The 25,214-nt window shown below is 44.4% G+C and overlaps 1 protein-coding gene across 11 annotated transcripts in view; it reads left to right on the plus strand.

Moving 5' to 3' along the window:
• Positions 1 to 25,214, plus strand: part of mapk10 (mitogen-activated protein kinase 10) — a 133,011-nt gene that overhangs the window by 25,925 nt on the left and 81,872 nt on the right. For 9 of the 11 annotated variants that reach the window (XM_064977325.1, XM_064977326.1, XM_064977323.1 and 6 more), the window contains 2 exons: positions 15,461 to 15,532; positions 22,514 to 22,683. In XM_064977325.1, the coding sequence (XP_064833397.1) occupies positions 15,467 to 15,532; positions 22,514 to 22,683 (236 nt within the window). In that variant the 5' untranslated portion in view covers positions 15,461 to 15,466. Of the gene's footprint in view, positions 1 to 15,460; positions 15,560 to 22,513; positions 22,684 to 25,214 lie in introns of all 11 variants that reach the window. The other 2 variants (XM_064977329.1, XM_064977330.1) reach the window with 2 other exon arrangements.

Here is a 25,214-nt window from a genome sequence, read left to right on the forward strand (position 1 = left end):
GTAACCAGAAGAGGAGGGTGTCCTTCCTTTATTAACAGAGACCTAGTAACCAGAAGAGGAGGGTGTCCTTCCTTTATTAACAGAGACCTAGTAACCAGAAGAGGAGGGTGTCCTTCCTTTATTAACAGAGACCTAGTAACCAGAAGAGGAGGGTGTCCTTCCTTTATTAACAGAGACCTAGTAACCAGAAGAGGAGGGTGTCCTTCCTTTATTAACAGAGACCTAGTAACCAGAAGAGGAGGGTGTCCTTCCTTTATTAACAGAGACCTAGTAACCAGAAGAGGAGGGTGTCCATCATTAACAGAGACCTAGTAACCAGAAGAGGAGGGTGTCCTTCCTTTATTAACAGAGACCTAGTAACCAGAAGAGGAGGGTGTCCTTCCTTTATTTACAGAGACCTAGTAACCAGAAGAGGAGGGTGTCCATCATTAACAGAGACCTAGTAACCAGAAGAGGAGGGTGTCCTTCCTTTATTAACAGAGACCTAGTAACCAGAAGAGGAGGGTGTCCATCATTAACAGAGACCTAGTAACCAGAAGAGGAGGGTGTCCTTCCTTTATTAACAGAGACCTAGTAACCAGAAGAGGAGGGTGTCCATCCTTTATTAACAGAGACCTAGTAACCAGAAGAGGAGGGTGTCCATCTTTTATTAAGGATGATTTGTCTCCAGGGGCATCGACGACACCTCTTTCAATATAGTACTGAGCCACAGTCAAGGCTCAAGATTCTGTACGCCCCACCACTATTACAGAAACATGAATTCTGGATCCTGTCTGTGCTTCGGAGCGAGACTGTGGTGTGGTATGACCTGGGTTCAAATACTATCTAAAATCTTTCAAATGTTCTTAGTGTTTACTTAAGTCTGCCTGGAGTGCCACATGGGCGGGGTTTGTGACTATTCTATATGTTCCATTGCGCCAGGCAAGCTTAATCAAGCCCAGATTAAGTACAGTATCTGAAACGTTTTCAAATAGTATTTGAACCCCGGTCTGAGTGTGTTATCGTCTTTGCTGAGGCGGCAGGCGAACAGCTTGTCATCCATCTTACTCAGTGATATCTGTCCCCTCCATCTACCCTTCTCTCCAGTCTTCCCTTGCTCGTCTTCTCCGCAGCCACTGTTCCTGCTTTTGTGTCTATTCTACCTCTTTGCGTGTGTCCTGTTTACACCATACATTCACTTATTCACGTATCATGTTGGCTATCAATACCTTGTATCTCTGACTGCAGATACATTTAGCAACGCTGGGTTGTAACCTATGATGCCACAGTTTTATCCAGTTCAGTGAGTGCTCTAGCCGTGTCCAGGAAGGCCCAGTGCTCTAGCCGTGTCCAGGAAGGCCCAGTGCTCTAGCCGTGTCCAGGAAGGCCCAGTGCTCTAGCCGTGTCCAGGAAGGCCCAGTGCTCTAGCCGTGTCCAGGAAGGCCCAGTGCTCTAGCCGTGTCCAGGAAGGCCCAGTGCTCTAGCCGTGTCCAGGAAGGCCCAGTGCTCTAGCCGTGTCCAGGAAGGCCCAGTGCTCTAGCCGTGTCCAGGAAGGCCCAGTGCTCTAGCCGTGTCCAGGAAGGCCCAGTGCTCTAGCCGTGTCCAGGAAGGCCCTGTGCTCTAGCCGTGTCCAGGAAGGCCCAGTGGCCTAACTACCGTGTCCAGGAAGGCCCAGTGCTCTAGCCGTGTCCAGGAAGGCCCAGTGCTCTAGCCGTGTCCAGGAAGGCCCAGTGCTCTAGCCGTGTCCAGGAAGGCCCAGTGCTCTAGCCGTGTCCAGGAAGGCCCAGTGCTCTAGCCGTGTCCAGGAAGGCCCAGTGCTCTAGCCGTGTCCAGGAAGGCCCAGTGGCCTAGCTACCGTTTCCAGGAAGGCCCAGTGGCCTAACTACCGTGTCCAGGAAAGCCCAGTGGCCTAGCTACTATTTCCAGGAAGGCCCAGTGACCTAGCTACCGTTTCCAGGAAGAAAGTGGTCTAGCTACCGTTTCCAGGAAAGCCCAGTGGCCTAACTACCGTTCCCAGGTAGGCCCAGTGGCCTAGCTACCATATCCAGGAAGGCCCAGTGACCTAGCTACTGTTTCCAGGAAGAAAGTGGCCTAGCTACCGTTTCCAGGAAAGCCCAGTGGCCTAACTACCGTTTCCAGGTAGGCCCAGTGGCCTAGCTACTGTTTCCAGGAAGAAAGTGGCCTAGCTACCGTTTCCAGGAAGGCCCAGTGGCCTAGCTACCATTTCCAGGAAGGCCCAGTGGCCAAGCTACCATATCCAGGAAGGCCCAGTGATCTAGCTACTGTTTCCAGGAAGAAAGTGGCCTAGCTACCGTTTCCAGGAAGGCCCAGTGGCCTAGCTACCGTTTCCAGGAAGGCCCAAGTGGCCTAGCTACCATTTCCAGGAAGGCCCAAGTGGCCTAGCTACCTTTTCCAGGAAGGCCCAGTGGCCTAGCTACCGTTTCCAGGAAGGCCCAGTGGCCTAGCTACCATTTCCAGGAAGGCCCAGTGGCCAAGCTACCATATCCAGGAAGGCCCAGTGATCTAGCTACTGTTTCCAGGAAGAAAGTGGCCTAGCTACCGTTTCCAGGAAGGCCCAGTGGCCTAGCTACCATTTCCAGGAAGGCCCAGTGGCCAAGCTACCATATCCAGGAAGGCCCAGTGATCTAGCTACTGTTTCCAGGAAGAAAGTGGCCTAGCTACCGTTTCCAGGAAGGCCCAGTGGCCTAGCTACCGTTTCCAGGAAGGCCCAAGTGGCCTAGCTACCATTTCCAGGAAGGCCCAAGTGGCCTAGCTACCATTTCCAGGAAGGCCCAAGTGGCCTAGCTACCGTTTCCAGGAAGGCCCAGTGGCCTAGCTACCGTTTCCAGGAAGGCCCAAGTGGCCTAGCTACCATTTCCAGGAAGGCCCAGTGGCCTAGCTACCTTTTCCAGGAAGGCCCAGTGGCCTAGCTACCTTTTCCAGGAAGGCCCAGTGGCCTGTATGAAATCTGAGAAATGGATAAGTATTGTTTACATTGCCATAGTCTGTACACTATGTCGATGGCCACTGTAGTTAGTGTAACAGGAACACATATTTTTCATTGATTCAGGCTACCTTTATTCAAGTTATATACAGTAGACAGGTTCAAGTATCCTGTCTGAATAACTTTCAATGATGAGAAATAGCACATTCGCAAGTTGGGACTCTCAATGAGAAATTCTCAATCGGTTTAGCTTTTATCAGAACTGTGGGTGATAAGAGCCCCCCCCTCTCTCTCTCTATATCTATGTCTCTCTCTGTATCTATGTCTCTCTCTCTCTCTCTCTCTCTCTCTCTCTCTGTATCTATGTCTCTATCTCTCTCTCTGTATCTATGTCTCTATCTCTCTCTCTATGTTTCCCTCTCTCTGTATCTATCTCTCTCTCTCTCTATCTCTCCCTCTCTCCCTCTCTCTCTCTATCTATCTCTCTCTCTCTCCCTCTCTCTATCTATGTCTCTCTCTCTCCTTCTCTCTCTGTATCTATGTATCTCTCTCTCCCCCTCTCTCTCTATCTATGTCTCTCTCTCTCTCTCTCTCCCCCTCTCTCTCTATCTATGTCTCTCTCTCTCTCCCTCGCTCTCTCTCTCTCACTCTCCCTCTCTCTCTATCTATGACTCTCTCTCTCTCTCTCTCCCTCTCTCTCTCTATCTATGTCTCTCTCTCTCTCTCTCTCTCTCTCTCCCTCTCTCTCTCTATCTATCTTTTGTCTCTCTCAATCTCAGTATTTGTTTTGTATCTGTCTATGTGATTCTGGTACCAGTGAATGTCTCCCTAGACTACCTCGTACAGCATTAGTGTAAACATGATTCAGACAGAGGTGGTTGTTTGAGCTGTTTAAAATTTTCCAGTTATAGTTTTTCACAATTGTTTACACTCTAAAACTGGCCCATGGGGCACAATGAACCAAGCCTGTAACTCATTTAGTAGAACTATACACCAAATCTGCAAGACTACTGGCACATGATTTGCTTTACACTCAGATTGTAATTCTATAACAAACATTTGGCAAAACACAACACACAATTCTCTAACTTTGGCACAACCTTCCTAACTAAAATGTATTTGTGTGCAAATGAAACACACCACTGTTCAAAAGGCTAAGATCAATTACCAATTGATCACGTTCTATCTTCAAACACTAATAATAATGTTCACTTTGCAATCAGACCTTTGGTATGGATAAAAAGGCCACAGGTGAGTGAAAGTAAACTTGGCAGAGAGGGGTGGAAGTGGAGATGGAGGTGAGGTGGAGGTAAAGGTTGAGGTGGACCAAGAACATGGAATTTCTGTAATCTCTGATGAAATTCAAGTGACTTTGGTGGACCATGTGGTCAACCGTGATTTGACCTTCAGAGAGGCTGTTCAGCGAGCTGCCCAGTCTAAGCCACTTCACCGTTGCATCCTTCATCCGGACGCTCCAAAATGAGAATAGGTATGTACTGCAAATCTACTACTTTTACTACTTGACAGTAGAACAACATGAAGCACAATAACAACTGTAGATTCCAATAGGAACTACAAGTGGAAGTAAAAGTAAATGTTTCATGTATTACTGTATATATGAAATTGGGAGCTATATGACTTTGCAATGTGTTTATCTTGTATACTGTATTACTGTAGTGTTATTTTGTTTTTATAGAACTGAAAGACGAACACCACGCACGTGGTGGTAGAACGCGTCTGTTAACCAGACAAACAGGAAGCTGCTATTATCCAAACCGTAGTTGAAAATATCAACCCCAGCCCCTCATCCTTAACAAACACCATCTTCCACAACATCATAGTGAGCTTATCAACCCCAGCCCCTCATCCTTAACAAACACCATCTTCCACAACATCAGAGTGAGCTTATCAACCCCAGCCCCTCATCCTTAACAAACACCATCTTCCACAACATCATAGTGAGCTTATCAACCACAGCCCCTCATCCTTAACAAACACCATCTTCCACAACATCAGAGTGAGCTTATCAACCCCAGCCCCTCATCCTTAACAAACACCATCTTCCACAACATCAGAGTGAGCTTATCAACCCCAGCCCCTCATCCTTAACAAACACCATCTTCCACAACATCATAGTGAGCTTATCAACCACAGCCCCTCATCCTTAACAAACACCATCTTCCACAACATCAGAGTGAGCTTATCAACCCCAGCCCCTCATCCTTAACAAACACCATCTTCCACAACATCATAGTGAGCTTATCAACCACAGCCCCTCATCCTTAACAAACACCATCTTCCACAACATCAGAGTGAGCTTATCAACCCCAGCCCCTCATCCTTAACAAACACCATCTTCCACAACATCATAGTGAGCTTATCAACCCCAGCCCCTCATCCTTAACAAACACCATCTTCCACAACATCATAGTGAGCTTATCAACCCCAGCCCCTCATCCTTAACAAACACCATCTTCCACAACATCAGAGTGAGCTTATCAACCCCAGCCCCTCATCCTTAACAAACACCATCTTCCACAACATCATAGTGAGCTTATCAACCCCAGCCCCTCATCCTTAACAAACACCATCTTCCACAACATCATAGTGAGCTTATCAACCACAGCCCCTCATCCTTAACAAACACCATCTTCCACAACATCATAGTGAGCTTATCAACCCCAGCCCCTCATCCTTAACAAACACCATCTCTGGATGAAGCAAATCTACAGAGTCCCATTTGAAAGGAATCACCAAAGAGTGAAGGATAAACAGTACGAATATGTGCAAGTAAGAAATGTTCTAGTATTACACTCTTGAAACATTAGAGACTCATTGGTGTTGCCAGTGAACTTTACTATACAGCAATTACAGTATTTACTGTCATTTCAGAGGAATCATGGAGTTGAATGCCCATCCCCCAGGAACTCATACTCATAGATGATGCTGGATTCAATGTAGGCGAAGACGAGGAGGAGAGGAAGGAACATCATTGGTCAACGCGCCATCATTGAGGTACCTGGCCAGCAGGGGGAAATGTCACCATATGTGCAGCTATGAGCCACAATGGGGTCCTCCACCGCCATGCCACCCTTGGACCATACCACACTGCCCATCTCCTTCATTCCCTGAACACCTTTACATGAAAATCTTTTTGAACCAGAGCCGACAGGTCCAGATGATACCGAGCAGCAAATGTATGTTCTAATTTGGGACCACGTGCGTTTCCATTGAAGCCGTTCAGGTCTGTTCATCTCCCACCATTTTCCCCCCAATTCTCAACCCCTATTGAGGAGCTGTTTTTCAGCCTGGCGGCGGAAGGTGTTTCATCGCAAACCCCATGAACGTATGGCGGTTCTCCAGACAATGGAGGCGGCTGACGTGACATTCCCGTCCTGTCAGGGGTGAATGCGTCATGCCAGAAGTTATTTCCCCCGCTGTCTGGTCGAGGAGAATGTTGCCTGTGATGTTGATTTAAAATCTGTGGCCGGATCAAAACATCAGACATGACTGATTTTTGTTTTCGCAATGGGATTATTTGTTACTTGACTGAAACTTTGACAGTTTCTTTATCTGTTCTGTACAATTGATCTAACATACAGCACAGTAGTACAAATAGGCCTATTTTTCTTCGCTTGCATCTGCAAAATATATTTCCTGTATGTTTGCATTTGTACCGTATTTGTGCTTACAGTCTGCTGTTTGACATGCATTGAGTCATGTTGAAATTTAAAACTAACATTTTTGCATTTGTGTTCCTGTTCCTTTCTTGTTTGAGTACACGGAAACAATATACAGTATATCAACAAATTCTTAGTCTTTACACTGAAATAGGTAGTGTTTTGAATATGTCCCATTAGTGTGTTCTCGGTTGTCAGTAAGTTAGATTAATTTGATGTGCGTCTCATTTGTGTTTCATTTTGAGCAGGGAGGACATGATTTTGATTGCTGTGTTTAATTTTGCCGGATGTCTGGGTTTTGGGGAAATTGGCTAACTGTTTTGTGTTTAGAGTTTTGAATACCTTCAAATCAAATTGTATTGGTCACACATGCGTGTTGAGCAGATGTTAGTGCGGGTGTAGCGAAATGCTTGTGTTTCTAGCTCCAACAGTGCAGTAATATCTAACAAGTAAAATCTAACAATTTCATTCACAACAATACACACAAATCTAAGTAAAGGAATGGAATTAAAATATTTGACAAGCAATGTCAGAGTGGCATAGACTAAGATATTGTAGAATAGGATAGAATACAGTATATACAGTATATAATAATGAGATGAGTTTTAGTAAACGTGTTTAACAATTGGGAATAACTCGTAATATTCCAGTGGGGAAAACACAAGCTATCGTAAGTGACTGCCATTGTGACTGCCATTGTGACTGCCATTGTGACTGCCATTTTGATTGTCATTGAGACTGTCATTGTGACTGCCATTGTGACTGTCAGTGTGACTGCCATTGTGACTGCCATTGAGACTGTCATTGTGATTGCCATTGTGACTGTCATTGTGACTGTCATTGTGACTGCCATTGTGACTGTCATTGTGATTGTCATTGTGACTGTCATTGTGTGACTGCCATTGTGACTGTCATTGTGACTGTCATTGTGACTGCCATTGTGACTGCCATTGTGATTGTCATTGTGACTGCCATTGTGACTGTCATTGTGACTGTCATTGTGACTGCCATTGTGACTGCCATTGTGACTGCCATTGTGATTGTCATTGTGACTACCATTGTGACTTCCATTGTGACTGTCCTTGTGATTGTCATTGTGATTGCCATTTTGATTGTCATTGTGACTGCCATTTTGATTGTCATTGTGACTGCCATTGTGACTGCCATTGTGACTGCCATTGAGACTGTCATTGTGATTGCCATTGTGACTGTCATTGTGACTGTCATTGTGACTGCCATTGTGACTGTCATTGTGATTGTCATTGTGATTGCCATTGTGACTGCCATTGTGATTGCCATTGTGACTGTCATTGTGGCTGTCATTGTGACTGCCATTGTGACTGTCATTGTCATTGTCAATGTAAATGCCATTGTGACTGCCATTGTGATTGTCATTGTGACTGTCATTGTGACTGCCATTGTGACTGCCATTGTGACTGTCATTGTGACTGTCATTGTGACTGCCATTGTGACTGCCATTGTGATTGTCATTGTGACTGTCATTGTGGCTGTCATTGTGACTGCCATTGTGCCTGTCATTGTGATTGTCAGTGTGAATGCCATTGTGACTGCCATTGTGATTGTCATTGTGACTGTCATTGTGGCTGTCATTGTGACTGCCATTGTGACTGTCATTGTGACTGTCATTGTGACTGCCATTGTGACTGCCATTGTGACTGTCATTGTGATTGTCAATGTGAATGCCATTGTGACTGCCATTGTGATTGTCATTGTGACTGTCATTGTGGCTGTCATTGTGACTGCCATTGTGACTGTCATTGTGACTGTCATTGTGACTGCCATTGTGACTGCCATTGTGACTGCCATTGTGATTGTCATTGTGACTGCCATTGTGACTGTCATTGTGATTGTCATTGTGACTGCCATTGTGACTGCCATTGTGATTGTCATTGTGACTGTCATTGTGGCTGTCATTGTGACTGCCATTGTGACTGTCATTGTGACTGTCATTGTGACTGCCATTGTGACTGCCATTGTGATTGTCATTGTGACTGTCATTGTGACTGTCATTGTGACTGTCATTGTGACTGCCATTGTGACTGTCATTGTGACTGCCATTGTGACTGTCATTGTGACTGTCATTGTGACTGTCCTTGTGATTGTCATTGTGACTGTCATTGTGACTACCATTGTGACTGTCATTGTGACTACCATTGTGACTGTCATTGTGACTGTCATTGTGATTGTCATTGTGACTGCCATTGTGACTGCCATTGTGATTGCCATTGTGACTGTCATTGTGGCTGTCATTGTGACTGCCATTGTGACTGCCATTGTGACTGCCAATGTGATTGTCATTGTGACTGCCATTGTGACTGTCATTGTGACTGTCATTGTGACTGCCATTGTGACTGCCATTGTGATTGTCATTGTGACTGCCATTGTGACTGTCATTGTGACTGTCATTGTGACTTCCATTGTGACTGTCCTTGTGATTGTCATTGTGACTGGCATTGTGACTGGCATTGTGACTACCATTGTGACTGTCATTGTGACTACCATTGTGACTGCCATTGTGACAGTCATTGCCATCAGAGTTTTAATTTCCTATGTCTACAGATGGCTGTGATTGTGTATCAGGAGATCTACCTGCGCTGCGGTCTATCAATGTCAATGTTGACCGAGATTAAAAACAAATACTGTTGGGTGATAATAGGATGCCAGGTTAAATACACTGTTTGGACATTTTAATTCCTCTCATTCAGGCAATGTGCAATTTCTAACCCACGGCACGTTGTGAAATGGCTTGTGTGCTCTGTGTCACATCTACAACAACAATAGTTAAGTCCTCCTCCCCACACTTGAACACAGATATCCAGTGTCCAAAGCACAGGAATTCAGAGCATTGTATTGTATTGTATGTTGTGTTGTATTATATTGTGTTGTGTTATGTTGTGTTGTAGTGTATTGTGTTGTATTGTATTGTATGTTGTATTGTATTTTATGTTGTATTGTGTTGTATTGTATTGTGTTGTAATGTGTTGTAATGCATTATATTGTGTTGTGTTATATTGTGCTGTAATGTATTATATTGTGTTGTAGTGTATTATATAGTATTGTGTTGTGTTATATTGTGTTGTAGTGTATTATATAGTATTGTGTTGTGTTGTATTGTGTTGTAGTGTATTATATAGTATTGTGTTGTATTGTGATGTAGTGTATTATATAGTATTCTGTTATATTGTGTTGTAGTGTATTATATAGTAGTGGGTTGTGTTATATTGTGATGTAGTGTATTATATAGTATTGTGTTGTATTCTGTTATATTGTGTTGTAGTGTATTATATAGTATTGTATTGTGTTATATTGTGTTGTAGTGTATTATATAGTATTGTGTTGTGTTATATTGTGATGTAGTGTATTATATAGTATTGTGTTGTATTGTGTTATATTGTGTTGTAGTGTATTGTGTTGTATTGTATTTTATGTTGTATTGTGTTGTATTGTATTGTGTTGTAATGTATTATATTGTGTTGTGTTATATTGTGTTGTGTTATGTTGTGTATTATTGTATTATATTGTGTTGTGTTATATTGTGTTGCAGTGTATTGTGTTGTATTGTGTTATATTGTATTGTATTATATTGTATTGTATTGTGTTATATTGTATTGTGTTGTAATGTGTTGTAATGCATTATATTGTGTTGTGTTATATTGTGTTTTGTTATATTGTGCTGTAATGTATTATATTGTGTTGTGTTATATTGTGTGGTAGTGTATTATATAGTACTGTGTTATATTGTGATGTAGTGTATTATATAGTATTGTGTTGTATTGTGTTATTGTGTTGTAGTGTATTATATAGTATTGTGTTGTGTTATATTGTGATGTAGTGTATTATATAGTATTGTGTTGTGTTATATTGTGTTGTAGTGTATTATGTAGTATTGTGTTGTGTTATATTGTGATGTAGTGTATTATATAGTATTGTGTTGTGTTATATTGTGTTGTAGTGTATTATATAGTAGTGTGTTGTGTTATATTGTGATGTAGTGTAGTGTATTATATAGTATTGTGTTGTATTCTGTTATATTGTGTTGTAGTGTATTATATAGTATTGTATTGTGTTATATTGTGATGTAGTGTATTATATAGTATTGTGTTGTATTGTGTTATATTGTGTTGTAGTGTATTATATAGTATTGTGTTGTGTTATATTGTGATGTAGTGTAGTGTATTATATAGTATTGTGTTGTATTCTGTTATATTGTGTTGTAGTGTATTATATAGTATTGTATTGTGTTATATTGTGTTGTAGTGTATTATATATTATTGTGTTGTGTTATATTGTGATGTAATGTATTATATAGTATTGTGTTGTATTGTGTTATATTGTGTTGTAGTGTATTATATAGTATTGTGTTGTGTTATATTGTGATGTAGTGTATTATATAGTATTGTGTTGTGTTATATTGTGTTGCAGTGTATTATATAGTATTGTATTGTGTTATATTGTGTTGTAGTGTATTATATAGTACTGTGTTGTGTTATATTGTGATGTAGTGTATTATATAGTATTGTGTTGTGATGCACTTGATGGAACAATACTTGCCCAGGAAAACTGTCTCATTACTTGTTATTCATAGATATAGAATGACGATCTTTCTGTAATCTATTCACTCATAAATGTCATCCCATTTCCATGGTGTGACTCCTGCTGAAAGAACATGGCTTTCAGGGGCTGACCCAGACACTATATAGGAGGGACAGAGACATGGTCATCTCTTTCTCACTGTATAAGAGAGACAGAGTCATGGGAGAGTCATCCCTTTCTCATTCCTTAATTCTTACCTTGCCTCCCTTCTCCTATCCCTCCCACTCCCCATCTCCCTATCAATCCCCCCTCTCTCTTCCCCTCCCACTATCCCAACTCCCCCTCTCTCTTCCCCACCCACTATCCCAACTCCCCCTCTCTCTTCCCCTCCCACTATCCCAACTCCATCCTCTCTCTTCCCCTCCCACTATCCCAACTCCCCCTCTCTCTTCCCCTCCCACTATCCCAACTCCCTCCTCTCTCTTCCCCTCCCACTATCCCAACTCCCCCTCTCTCTTCCCCTCCCACTATCCCAACTCCCTCCTCTCTCTTCCCCTCCCACTATCCCAACTCCCTCCTCTCTCTTCCCCTCCCACTATCCCAACTCCCCCCTCTCTTCCCCTCCCACTATCCCAACTCCCTCCTCTCTCTTCCCCTCCCACTATCCCAACTATCCCCTCTCTCTTCCCCTCCCACTATCCCAACTCCCTCCTCTCTCTTCCCCTCCCACTATCCCAACTCCCCCTCTCTCTTCCCCTCCCACTATCCCAACTCCCCCTCTCTCTTCCCCTCCCACTATCCCAACTCCCTCCTCTCTCTTCCCCTCCCACTATCCCAACTCCCCCTCTCTCTTCCCCTCCCACTATCCCAACTCCCCCTCTCTCTTCCCCTTTCACTATTGAGAATGACAACCTTCACTACTGAGAATGACAACCCTCACTATTGAGAATGACACTAAGTCATATTCGAGCATCTTACATTTTTTTAATTGGTTGGTGCTGTCTGAATGTTTCATAATGTCTGAAATATGAAAAACTTTTTCTGGAATAGTTTTCTGAATGTATATATATATTTTCAAAGTCTTGCGCTGTCTGCTTCTGTTCCAAATGGTACCCTATTCCCTATATGGTGCACTACTAGGGCCCATAGGACTCTGGTCAAAAGTAGTGCACTGTGTAGTGAATAGGGTGCCATTTGGGACTTAGTTCTTGGTTTCCGCACAGGGGGTGAGGTGGGGGAGACAAATACGCCTACAGCATATACCAGGAAGCAGTCAACATATTAGCATATTGTCTGACTCCTGAATGTCACCATCTAGCTATTCTTAGAAGGCCGTTTCTTCCGAAGAGGAACCCTTTGTATTAAATGAAATACATTTGAATCCCACTGCACTCCACTGTGGATTAAAAAACTATACCCATCAAACTGGATTTCATCAGGCCCTCAAACTGGATTTCATCAGTCCCTCAAACTGGATTTCATCAGGCCCTCAAACTGTATTTCATCAGGCCCTCAAACTGTATTTCATCAGTCCCTCAGACTGTATTTCATCAGGCCCTCAAACTGGATTTCATCAGGCCCTCAAACTGGATTTCATCAGTCCCTCAGACTGTATTTCATCAGGCCCTCAAACTGGATTTCATCAGGCCCTCAAACTGGATTTCATCAGGCCCTCAAACTGGATTTCATCAGGCCCTCAAACTGGATTTCATCAGGCCTTCAAACTGGATTTCATCAGGCCCTCAAACTGTATTTCATCAGGCCCTCAAACTGGATTTCATCAGGCCCTCAAACTGTATTTCATCAGGCCCTCCGACTGTATTTCATCAGGCCCTCAAACTGTATTTCATCAGGCCCTCAAACTGTATTTCATCAGGCCCTCAGACTGTATTTCATCAGGCCCTCCGACTGTATTTCATCAGGCCCTCAAACTGTATTTCATCAGGCCCTCAAACTGTATTTCATCAGGCCCTCAGACTGTATTTCATCAGGCCCTCAAACTGTATTTCATCAGGCCCTCAAACTGTATTTCATCAGGCCCTCAGACTGTATTTCATCAGGCCCTCAGACTGTATTTCATCAGGCCCTCCGACTGTATTTCATCAGGCCCTCAAACTGTATTTCATCAGGCCCTCAAACTGTATTTCATCAGTCCCTCAAACTGTATTTCATCAGGCCCTCAAACTGTATTTCATCAGGCCCTCAAACTGTATTTCATCAGTCCCTCAAACTGTATTTCATCAGTCCCTCAAACTGGATTTCATCAGGCCCTCAGACTGTATTTCATCAGTCAATCTCAGATCGTTTTCTGACTGCTCATGTCTCCTGTACAGTAGTCGTGATCCATTATACTAGATTAAGATATAGGAGTGATCCATTATACTAGATTAAGATATAGGAGTGATCCATTATACTAGATTAAGATATAGGAGTGATCCATTATACTAGATTAAGATATAGGAGTGATCCATTATACTATATTATGATATAGGAGTGATCCATTATACTAGATTAAGATATAGGAGTGATCCATTATACTAGATTAAGATATAGGAGTGATCCATTATACTAGATTAAGATATAGGTGTGATCCATTATACTAGATTAAGATATAGGAGTGATCCATTGTACTAGATTAAGATATAGGAGTGATCCATTATACTAGATTAAGATATAGGAGTGATCCATTATACTAGATTAAGATATAGGAGTGATCCATTAGACTAGATTAAGATATAGGAGTGATCCATTATACTAGATTAAGATATAGGACTGATCCATTAGACTAGATTAAGATATAGGAGTGATCCATTATACTAGATTAAGATATAGGAGTGATCCATTATACTAGATTAAGATATAGGACTGATCCATTATACTAGATTAAGATATAGGACTGATCCATTATACTAGATTAAGATATAGGAGTGATCCATTATACTAGATTAAGATATAGGACTGATCCATTATACTAGATTAAGATATAGGAGTGATCCATTATACTAGATTAAGATATAGGAGTGATCCATTATACTAGATTAAGATATAGGACTGATCCATTATACTAGATTAAGATATAGGAGTGATCCATTATACTAGATTAAGATATAGGAGTCATCCATTATACTAGATTAAGATATAGGAGTGATCCATTATACTAGATTAAGATATAGGAGTGATCCAGACATTTCTTGCTGCCAAACATCAAATTGTACTCTTGAGAACCCTAGAACTGCTGGGGCCAAGTCTTTTTGTCTAAATATTTGTATACTGTGCATTGTCTTTATTTCTGAAGAGTTCCTACAATATGTTTCAGTACTCGTCATCTGAGCCGGAGCTCATCTCATATGTGTTCAGATCTTAACTTATTTATTTACCACCGTGTGAAATATTGAACCTGTCTGTTTATGAGTGTTGTACTGCTGCACTTTATTTTCATTGCCCATTGGTGGAGGTGGTGAGGTAGTGGGTTGGGGACAAGGACAGGTCTGGAGCTGCTTGTCTTTCTTTGGGGGTCTGATGGTCTGTTAAAGGGTTCACTGTGGTGATCAATCAATGAATGTTCGCAAAGCTCAGGGACTGAGGTTTAAGCTACGTCAGTCAGTCAATTATGAAGTTTTTGAGGTCATCTTGGGCATAGCTGTAGTCTTTACTTTTTTGGAAGGCTCAGTATCTACAATACGACCCAGACAAGCTCCACCACATTCCCACAGAAACCTTAGGTAGTAACCTCTCTCTGATCTCTTACCTCTGACCTCTGGACTCAAACCTCTGACCTCTAAACTCTAACCTGTCTACAGTAGATGGCTGTACAGCTAAAACAGATCTGTGACCAGCGGTCTAAATATTTAGTCTCTAGACAGGCTCTCCTCTCCCTGGCAACCTCTGTTCTAGGTTCTTGCTGTAAGGATGTGTTCTCAGACAACCTACCCAGTAGTGAATAAAGAAATAAACCTCCAATCTCTATCCTCTAACCTCTAGCCTCTAATCTCTAGAGAGATAGCCCTATAACCTCTAACTTCTCATTTCTAGACTCGAAGCTCTAATTTCTAACCTCTAGCCTCTAAACTCTAGCCTCTAAACTAGCCTCTCAACTCTAGCCTCTAACCTCTAGCCTCTGATCTCTAGAGAGCTAGCCCTATAATCTCTAACTTCTAATTTCTAGACTCTACTCACTAATTTCTAACCTCTCATTTCTAGCCTCTAAACTCTAGCCTCTAAACTCTAGCCTCTAACCTCTAGCCTCTAAACTCTAGTCTCTAAACTCTAGTCTCTTCCCTCTCTCTCTGTTTGTGTCTTGCAGGTATTTATGAGGAGGGATTTCTTCTATTACTGCAGTGAACCTGTCCTGGATGTGAAAATAGCCTTTTGTCAGGTGTGTGTTCCTTACAGGTAAACTAAGGTACAGTATTCATACACTTCGATTTCCCCTTCATTAGGTCTGTCTGTTCTGTGTCTAAGATGAAGACCGTTCTGGTAGCCTGCCCCAGGCCTGTACTTTATGTGTCGTAGCTTGTCCGGGTTGGGCTCAATTCCATTTCAATTTAATCAATTCAGGAAGTAAACTGCCATTCCAATTCCAAATGTCTTCTTAAATTGACTGAATTTAAATGGAAATGACCCCAACCCTGAGTTAGTTACAGCATTTACAGAATGGGACAAGGCTTCCTCAATGATACTAGTGAATACAAACCAGCTAAGTGAACGACAGAAACGAAAATGCACATGATTGAAACTGATTACCGGATTAACTCCATATACTTGTGATTCTAACCTGTGGCTTCAATTGCTTCCAGCTGTGTGAAATACTAATCATATTGGCCCTTTGGTAAACATAATGCACCTCACAGGGTTTTTGTTTTTTTGTGGCCTAATTGTTTTCTGCATCACTCCCTGATCACGAAAATATAAAGGAAATGTCAATTAGATCATCTATAATTAGAGCTAAGATGCTCCAGTCTATTATAGGGAAGAATGGACAGTTGGATGGCAGGATGGAAGGAAGGAAGGAAGGATGGATGGATGGATGGATGGATGGACTACAGATCTCTCCAGGAGGAACAGGCTCTGGTCTGGACTGACTGCAGATCTCTCCATGAGGAACAGGCTCTGGTCTGGACTGACTGCAGATCTCTCCAGGAGGAACAGGCTCTGGTCTGGACTGACTGCAGATCTCTCCAGGAGGAACAGGCTCTGGTCTGGACTGACTGCAGATCTCTCCAGGAGGAACAGGCTCTGGTCTGGACTGACTGCAGATCTCTCCAGGAGGAACAGGCTCTGGTCTGGACTGACTGCAGATCTCTCCAGGAGGAACAGGCTCTGGTCTGGACTGACTGCAGATCTCTCCAGGAGGAACAGGCTCTGGTCTGGACTGACTGCAGATCTCTCCAGGAGGAACAGGCTCTGGTCTGGACTGACTGCAGATCTCTCCAGGAGGAACAGGCTCTGGTCTGGACTGACTGCAGATCTCTCCAGGAGAAACAGGCTCTGGTTTGGACTGACTGCAGATATTTTTGCTATAGTCTTATTTCTCTTCAGAAAATGCATCCAAATGGCAGCCTATATCCTATATAGTGTTCTACTTCTGTCCATAGGTCTCTGTTCAAAGGTAGTGCACTATATAGTGATTTGTGTGCTATTTGTGACGCATGTATAATGAGCATAGAAATAGAATGATAGAAATGAATGCACTATAACTCTGTGGTGCTTTACTATACTAGTATCTTATTCAACGTGGATTATATTTGGCTTATGTATATGCATGTTTGGACAAACAGTTACTAGACTGGGCTGGACATGTACATGGAGTAATGTGTGTGTGTCCTGTGTGGGTCAGTTGGTAAGACTGTGTGGCACTGGCAATTTTTATTCAACCCTTTTTTTTAACTAGGTAAATGACGGCCTAGGAACGGTGGGTTAACTGGTCTAGGAACGGTGGGTAAACTGGTCTAGGAACGGTGGGTTAACTGGTCTAGGAACGGTGGGTTAACTGGTCTAGGAACGGTGGGTTAACTGGTCTAGGAACGGTGGGTTAACTGGTCTAGGAACGGTGGGTAAACTGGTCTAGGAACGGTGGGTTAACTGGTCTAGGAACGGTGGGTTAACTGGTCTAGGAACGGTGGGTTAACTGGTCTAGGAACGGTGGGTTAACTGGTCTAGGAACGGTGGGTTAACTGGTCTAGGAACGGTGGGTTAACTGGTCTAGGAACGGTGGGTTAACTGGTCTAGGAACGGTGGGTTAACTGGTCTAGGAACGGTGGGTTAACTGGTCTAGGAACGGTGGGTTAACTGGTCTAGGAACGGTGGGTTAACTGGTCTAGGAACGGTGGGTTAACTGGTCTAGGAACGGTGGGTTAACTGGTCTAGGAACGGTGGGTTAACTGGTCTAGGAACGGTGGGTTAACTGGTCTAGGAACGGTGGGTTAACTGGTCTAGGAACGGTGGGTTAACTGGTCTAGGAACGGTGGGTTAACTGGTCTAGGAACGGTGGGTTAACTGGTCTAGGAACGGTGGGTTAACTGGCCTAGGAACGGTGGGTTAACTGGTCTAGGAACGGTGGGTTAACTGGTCTAGGAACGGTGGGTTAACTGGTCTAGGAACGGTGGGTTAACTGGTCTAGGAACGGTGGGTTAACTGGTCTAGGAACAGTGGGTTAACTGGTCTAGGAACGGTGGGTTAACTGGTCTAGGAACGGTGGGTTAACTGGTCTAGGAACGGTGGGTTAACTGGTCTAGGAACGGTGGGTTAACTGGTCTAGGAACGGTGGGTTAACTGGTCTAGGAACGGTGGGTTAACTGGTCTAGGAACGGTGGGTTAACTGGTCTAGGAACAGTGGGTTAACTGGTCTAGGAACAGTGGGTTAACTGGCCTAGGAACGGTGGGTTAACTGGTCTAGGAACGGTGGGTTAACTGGTCTAGGAACGGTGGGTTAACTGGCCTAGGAACAGTGGGTTAACTGGCCTAGGAACGGTGGGTTAACTGGTCTAGGAACGGTGGGTTAACTGGTCTAGGAACGGTGGGTTAACTGGTCTAGGAACGGTGGGTTAACTGGTCTAGGAACGGTGGGTTAACTGGTCTAGGAACGGTGGGTTAACTGGTCTAGGAACGGTGGGTTAACTGGCCTAGGAACGGTGGGTTAACTGGTCTAGGAACGGTGGGTTAACTGGCCTAGGAACGGTGGGTTAACTGGTCTAGGAACGGTGGGTTAACTGGCCTAGGAACGGTGGGTTAACTGGTCTAGGAACAGTGGGTTAACTGGCCTAGGAACGGTGGGTTAACTGGTCTAGAAACGGTGGGTTAACTGGTCTAGGAACAGTGGGTTAACTGGTCTAGGAACGGTGGGTTAACTGGTCTAGGAACAGTGTGTTAACTGGTCTAGGAACAGTGGGTTAACTGGTCTAGGAACAGTGGGTTAACTGGTCTAGGAACGGTGGGTTAACTGGTCTAGGAACGGTGGGTTAACTGGTCTAGGAACAGTGGGTTAACTGGTCTAGGAACGGTGGGTTAACTGGTCTAGGAACGGTGGGTTAACTGGTCTAGGAACGGTGGGTTAACTGGTCTAGGAACGGTGGGTTAACTGGTCTAGGAACAGTGGGTTAACTGGTCTAGGAACGGTGGGTTAACTGGTCTAGGAACGGTGGGTTAACTGGTCTAGGAACGGTGGGTTAACTGGTCTAGGAACGGTGGGTTAACTGGTCTAGGAACGGTGGGTTAACTGGTCTAGGAACGGTGGGTTAACTGGTCTAGGAACGGTGGGTTAACTGGTCTAGGAACAGTGGGTTAACTGGTCTAGGAACAGTGGGTTAACTGGCCTAGGAACGGTGGGTTAACTGGTCTAGGAACGGTGGGTTAACTGGTCTAGGAACGGTGGGTTAACTGGCCTAGGAACGGTGGGTTAACTGGCCTAGGAACGGTGGGTTAACTGGTCTAGGAACGGTGGGTTAACTGGTCTAGGAACGGTGGGTTAACTGGTCTAGGAACGGTGGGTTAACTGGTCTAGGAACGGTGGGTTAACTGGTCTAGGAACGGTGGGTTAACTGGTCTAGGAACAGTGGGTTAACTGGCCTAGGAACGGTGGGTTAACTGGTCTAGGAACGGTGGGTTAACTGGCCTAGGAACGGTGGGTTAACTGGTCTAGGAACGGTGGGTTAACTGGCCTAGGAACGGTGGGTTAACTGGTCTAGGAACAGTGGGTTAACTGGCCTAGGAACGGTGGGTTAACTGGTCTAGGAACGGTGGGTTAACTGGTCTAGGAACGGTGGGTTAACTGGTCTAGGAACGGTGGGTTAACTGGTCTAGGAACAGTGTGTTAACTGGTCTAGGAACAGTGGGTTAACTGGTCTAGGAACAGTGGGTTAACTGGTCTAGGAACAGTGGGTTAACTGGTCTAGGAACAGTGGGTTAACTGGTCTAGGAACGGTGGGTTAACTGGTCTAGGAACAGTGTGTTAACTGGTCTAGGAACGGTGGGTTAACTGGCCTAGGAACGGTGGGTTAACTGGTCTAGGAACGGTGGGTTAACTGGTCTAGGAACAGTGGGTTAACTGGTCTAGGAACGGTGGGTTAACTGGTCTAGGAACAGTGTGTTAACTGGTCTAGGAACAGTGGGTTAACTGGTCTAGGAACAGTGGGTTAACTGGTCTAGGAACGGTGGGTTAACTGGTCTAGGAACGGTGGGTTAACTGGTCTAGGAACAGTGTGTTAACTGGTCTAGGAACGGTGGGTTAACTGGTCTAGGAACAGTGTGTTAACTGGTCTAGGAACAGTGGGTTAACTGGTCTAGGAACAGTGGGTTAACTGGTCTAGGAACAGTGTGTTAACTGGTCTAGGAACAGTGTGTTAACTGGTCTAGGAACAGTGTGTTAACTGGTCTAGGAACAGTGTGTTAACTGGTCTAGGAACAGTGGGTAAACTGGTCTAGGAACAGTGGGTTAACTGGCCAAGGAACAGTGGGTAAACTGGTCTAGGAACAGTGTGTTAACTGGTCTAGGAACAGTGGGTAAACTGGTCTAGGAACAGTGGGTTAACTGGCCTAGGAACGGTGGGTTAACTGGTCTAGGAACGGTGGGTTAACTGGTCTAGGAACAGTGGGTAAACTGGTCTAGGAACAGTGGGTTAACTGGTCTAGGAACGGTGGGTTAACTGGTCTAGGAACAGTGGGTTAACTGGTCTAGGAACAGTGGGTTAACTGGTCTAGAAACGGTGGGTTAACTGGTCTAGGAACGGTGGGTTAACTGGTCTAGGAACGGTGGGTTAACTGGTCTAGGAACAGTGGGTTAACTGGTCTAGGAACGGTGGGTTAACTGGTCTAGGAACGGTGGGTTAACTGGTCTAGGAACAGTGGGTTAACTGGTCTAGGAACAGTGGGTTAACTGGTCTAGGAACAGTGGGTTAACTGGTCTAGGAACTGTGGGTAAACTGGTCTAGGAACAGTGGGTAAACTGCCTTGTTCAGGGGAACAGTGGGTTAACTGGTCTAGGAACAGTGGGTTAGCTGGTCTAGGAACGGTGGGTTAACTGGTCTAGGAACGGTGGGTTAACTGGTCTAGGAACAGTGGGTTAACTGCCTTGTTCAGGGGAACAGTGTGTTAACTGGCCTAGGAACAGTGGGTTAACTGGTCTAGGAACAGTGGGTTAACTGGTCTAGGAACGGTGGGTTAACTGGTCTAGGAACAGTGGGTTAACTGGTCTAGGAACAGTGGGTAAACTGGTCTAGGAACAGTGGGTTAACTGGTCTAGGAACGGTGGGTTAACTGGTCTAGGAACAGTGGGTTAACTGGTCTAGGAACAGTGGGTTAGCTGGTCTAGGAACAGTGGGTTAACTGGTCTAGGAACGGTGGGTTAACTGGTCTAGGAACGGTGGGTTAACTGGTCTAGGAACGGTGGGTTAACTGGTCTAGGAACGGTGGGTTAACTGGTCTAGGAACGGTGGGTTAACTGGTCTAGGAACGGTGGGTTAACTGGTCTAGGAACGGTGGGTTAACTGGTCTAGGAACAGTGGGTTAACTGGCCTAGGAACAGTGGGTTAACTGGTCTAGGAACAGTGGGTTAGCTGGTCTAGGAACAGTGGGTTAACTGGTCTAGGAACGGTGGGTTAACTGGTCTAGGAACGGTGGGTTAACTGGTCTAGGAACAGTGTGTAAACTGGTCTAGGAACGGTGGGTTAACTGGTCTAGGAACAGTGTTAACTGGTCTAGGAACAGTGGGTAAACTGGTCTAGGAACGGTGGGTTAACTGGTCTAGGAACAGTGTTAACTGGTCTAGGAACAGTGTTAACTGGTCTAGGAACAGTGGGTTAACTGCCTTGTTCAGGGGAACAGTGGGTTAACTGGTCTAGGAACAGTGGGTTAACTGGCCTAGGAACAGTGTTAACTGGTCTAGGAACAGTGGGTTAACTGCCTTGTTCAGGGGAACAGTGGGTTAACTGGTCTAGGAACAGTGGGTTAACTGGTCTAGGAACAGTGGGTTAACTGGTTTAGGAACAGTGGGTTAACTGGTCTAGGAACAGTGTGTTAACTGGTCTAGGAACAGTGGGTAAACTGGTCTAGGAACGGTGGGTTAACTGGTCTAGGAACGGTGGGTTAACTGGTCTAGGAACGGTGGGTTAACTGGTCTAGGAACGGTGGGTAAACTGGTCTAGGAACAGTGGGTTAACTGCCTTGTTCAGGGGCAGAACGACAGATTTTCACCTTGTCAGCCCGGGGATTCGTTGTAGCAACCTTTCGGTTATTGGCCCAAAGCTCTAACCGCTATGCTACCTGCTGCCCCTTGGCAATGCCAAGGTTGTGGGTTCAATTCTCTCAGGGATCACATGGAGGTTTAATCCAGACCTACACGGTAGTGTGATAGTCTACTTACCAAATGGCACCCTACTCCCTATATTATACACTACATGCTGTAGGTAATAGGGGGTAATTTGAGACACTACTATGTTGCATCCCTATCCTGCCTGGTTTCTGTCTCCCTGTTAGTTCTGGATAGGCGATAAGTCCCGTCTCTCATGCAAACCCTTTGTCCACAGAATACCGAACGGGCATGTTTTGTTCCTATAGTCTTCTGTAAACTGTTGTTAAGAAAACTCAAGAGGGAAAGAAGTGGAATGAATAAAAAAATATCTTTATTATGAAGTTTGGAAATTAGACGGTCCAATAACAGTGGACACAGAATGTGATGTATGTCTTCATGTTGTTGGCATATTGTACTGTAGTCAACACGCATTGCTAATGGGACTAGTTCTAAATGGTATTTTAAATGAATAAAATGAACAAAGGACTTTAGCAATGCAGGTGGCGTTTCAGAGCCGGTCACAGAGGTGAAAGTGACATCACTGACCTGTTCTGTTTTGTTTGTCCACTGCAGGGTTTTGGTAAACAAGTGGATGTGTCATATATCGTCAAACACTACAACATGTCTAAAAGCAAAGTGGACAACCAGTTCTACAGCGTGGAAGTTGGAGATTCCACCTTCACAGTTCTCAAACGCTACCAGAATCTAAAACCCATCGGTTCTGGAGCTCAGGGAATTGTCTGGTGAGTACTGAAACACTTTGTTTGTTTTTTTAAACACTCGTTATATTGTTGTGAAGGAAAATAAATGAACTGTTGAATGTATTATTTGGTTTCAGTGTGATGGCAGTGTGCAGATATGGATTGTTTATAGTGAAATGAATGAAATGTTAAAGAGTTTATTTCACTGCATAACGTCATATTTTGTTTCGGTATAATGTGGTGATATTGACTGGTTTGATTGACTTGTGAGGTCTTAGCATAAAAAATATTTGACTGGGCGGTATCAGTGATTGACACTTTGTGGAAATCCTGGCATTTTTTAAGAATAACAAATTGGGCGATTAGTCTAGAAAGAACCGGTTTGGTCATGATGAGCTCTCTGATACATTCAGAAGCTCAGTAGGAACCAGGAAGTCATTAACATTCACCTCACGGCAGCTCTGTCAGCGGCTCAGGAATGAAAAGACTGTGCTCTTCCTTGGAAAAAGGGAGCTCAATGGAGATTTCCATTCCAACACTTTGTCAACGTCATTCTGCCTTGGTCCGTCTGTCTTTCCCCTGGAATCAGGCAAGAGAGGGGATCTGTGCTTCTTTGAGAAGGGTCTGACTAGCCTTGTTCTATAGCCGGGGGGGCGACACCTCCTGTTCTCTCCCGTGCCCTCCTTCCCATGGCGATTGTGTACACTTACAAAAGGGGAATGGGTGAGTCATAGGATTGCTGTAACCGTAGAAATATAACTAATAGAACGGTTGGAAATAGAACTACTGGACCGAGCATCCCCTTTTTTTTTAATGTCAATCCTGCTCTAGTAATTCTGTTTCTTTGGATGGTAAACAGGAAATTCTAGTTCCTCTGGTTCATTCACAGAGTAACACGATTTGGTGTTTCAAGTTGTGTCCCACGGCAACAGTATTAACACCACAAAAAGATACATCCTTCTGAGAAGAAAATAACGGTTGTCATATAGGGCTCTGGTCAGAAGTAGTGCACTATATAGGTGCCATGGTCATACAGCTCTGGTCAGAAGTAGTGCACTATATAGGGAATAGGGTGCCATGGTCATACACCTCTGGTCAGAAGTAGTGCACTATATAGGTGCCATGGTCATACAGCTCTGGTCAGAAGTAGTGCACTATATAGGGAATAGGGTGCCATGGTCATACACCTCTGGTCAGAAGTAGTGCACTATATAGGGAATATGGTGCCATGGTCATACACCTCTGGTCAGAAGTAGTGCACTATATAGGGAATAGGGTGCCATGGTCATACACCTCTGGTCAGAAGTAGTGCACTATATAGGTGCCATGGTCATACACCTCTGGTCAGAAGTAGTGCACTATATAGGTGCCATGGTCATACACCTCTGGTCAGAAGTAGTGCACTATATAGGTGCCATGGTCATACACCTCTGGTCAGAAGTAGTGCACTATATAGGGAATAGGGTGCCATGGTCATACACCTCTGGTCAGAAGTAGTGCACTATATAGGGAATAGGGTGCCATGGTCATACACCTCTGGTCAGAAGTAGTGCACTATATAGGGAATAGGGTGCCATGGTCATACACCTCTGGTCAGAAGTAGTGCACTATATAGGGAATAGGGTGCCATGGTCATACACCTCTGGTCAGAAGTAGTGCACTACATAGGGAATAGGGTGCCATGGTCATACACCTCTGGTCAGAAGTAGTGCACTATATAGGGAATAGGGTGCCATGGTCATACACCTCTGGTCAGAAGTAGTGCACTATATAGGGAATAGGGTGCCATGGTCATACACCTCTGGTCAGAAGTAGTGCACTATATAGGGAATAGGGTGCCATGGTCATACACCTCTGGTCAGAAGTAGTGCACTATATAGGGAATAGGGTGCCATGGTCATACACCTCTGGTCAGAAGTAGTGCACTATATAGGGAATAGGGTGCCATGGTCATACACCTCTGGTCAGAAGTAGTGCACTATATAGGGAATAGGGTGCCATGGTCATACACCTCTGGTCAGAAGTAGTGCACTATATAGGTGCCATGGTCATACACCTCTGGTCAGAAGTAGTGCACTATATAGGTGCCATGGTCATACACCTCTGGTCAGAAGTAGTGCACTATATAGGTGCCATGGTCATACACCTCTGGTCAGAAGTAGTGCACTATATAGGGAATAGGGTGCCATGGTCATACACCTTTGGTCAGAAGTAGTGCACTATATAGGGAATAGGGTGCCATGGTCATACACCTCTGGTCAGAAGTAGTGCACTATATAGGGAATAGGGTGCCATGGTCATACACCTCTGGTCAGAAGTAGTGCACTATATAGGGAATAGGGTGCCATGGTCATACACCTCTGGTCAGAAGTAGTGCACTATATAGGGAATAGGGTGCCATGGTCATACACCTCTGGTCAGAAGTAGTGCACTATATAGGGAATAGGGTGCCATGGTCATACACCTCTGGTCAGAAGTAGTGCACTATATAGGGAATAGGGTGCCATGGTCATACACCTCTGGTCAGAAGTAGTGCACTATATAGGGAATAGGGTGCCATGGTCATACACCTC

This window comes from Oncorhynchus masou, chromosome 11, assembly GCF_036934945.1.
Source record: "Oncorhynchus masou masou isolate Uvic2021 chromosome 11, UVic_Omas_1.1, whole genome shotgun sequence".
NCBI classification, from domain to species: Eukaryota; Metazoa; Chordata; class Actinopteri; order Salmoniformes; family Salmonidae; genus Oncorhynchus; species Oncorhynchus masou.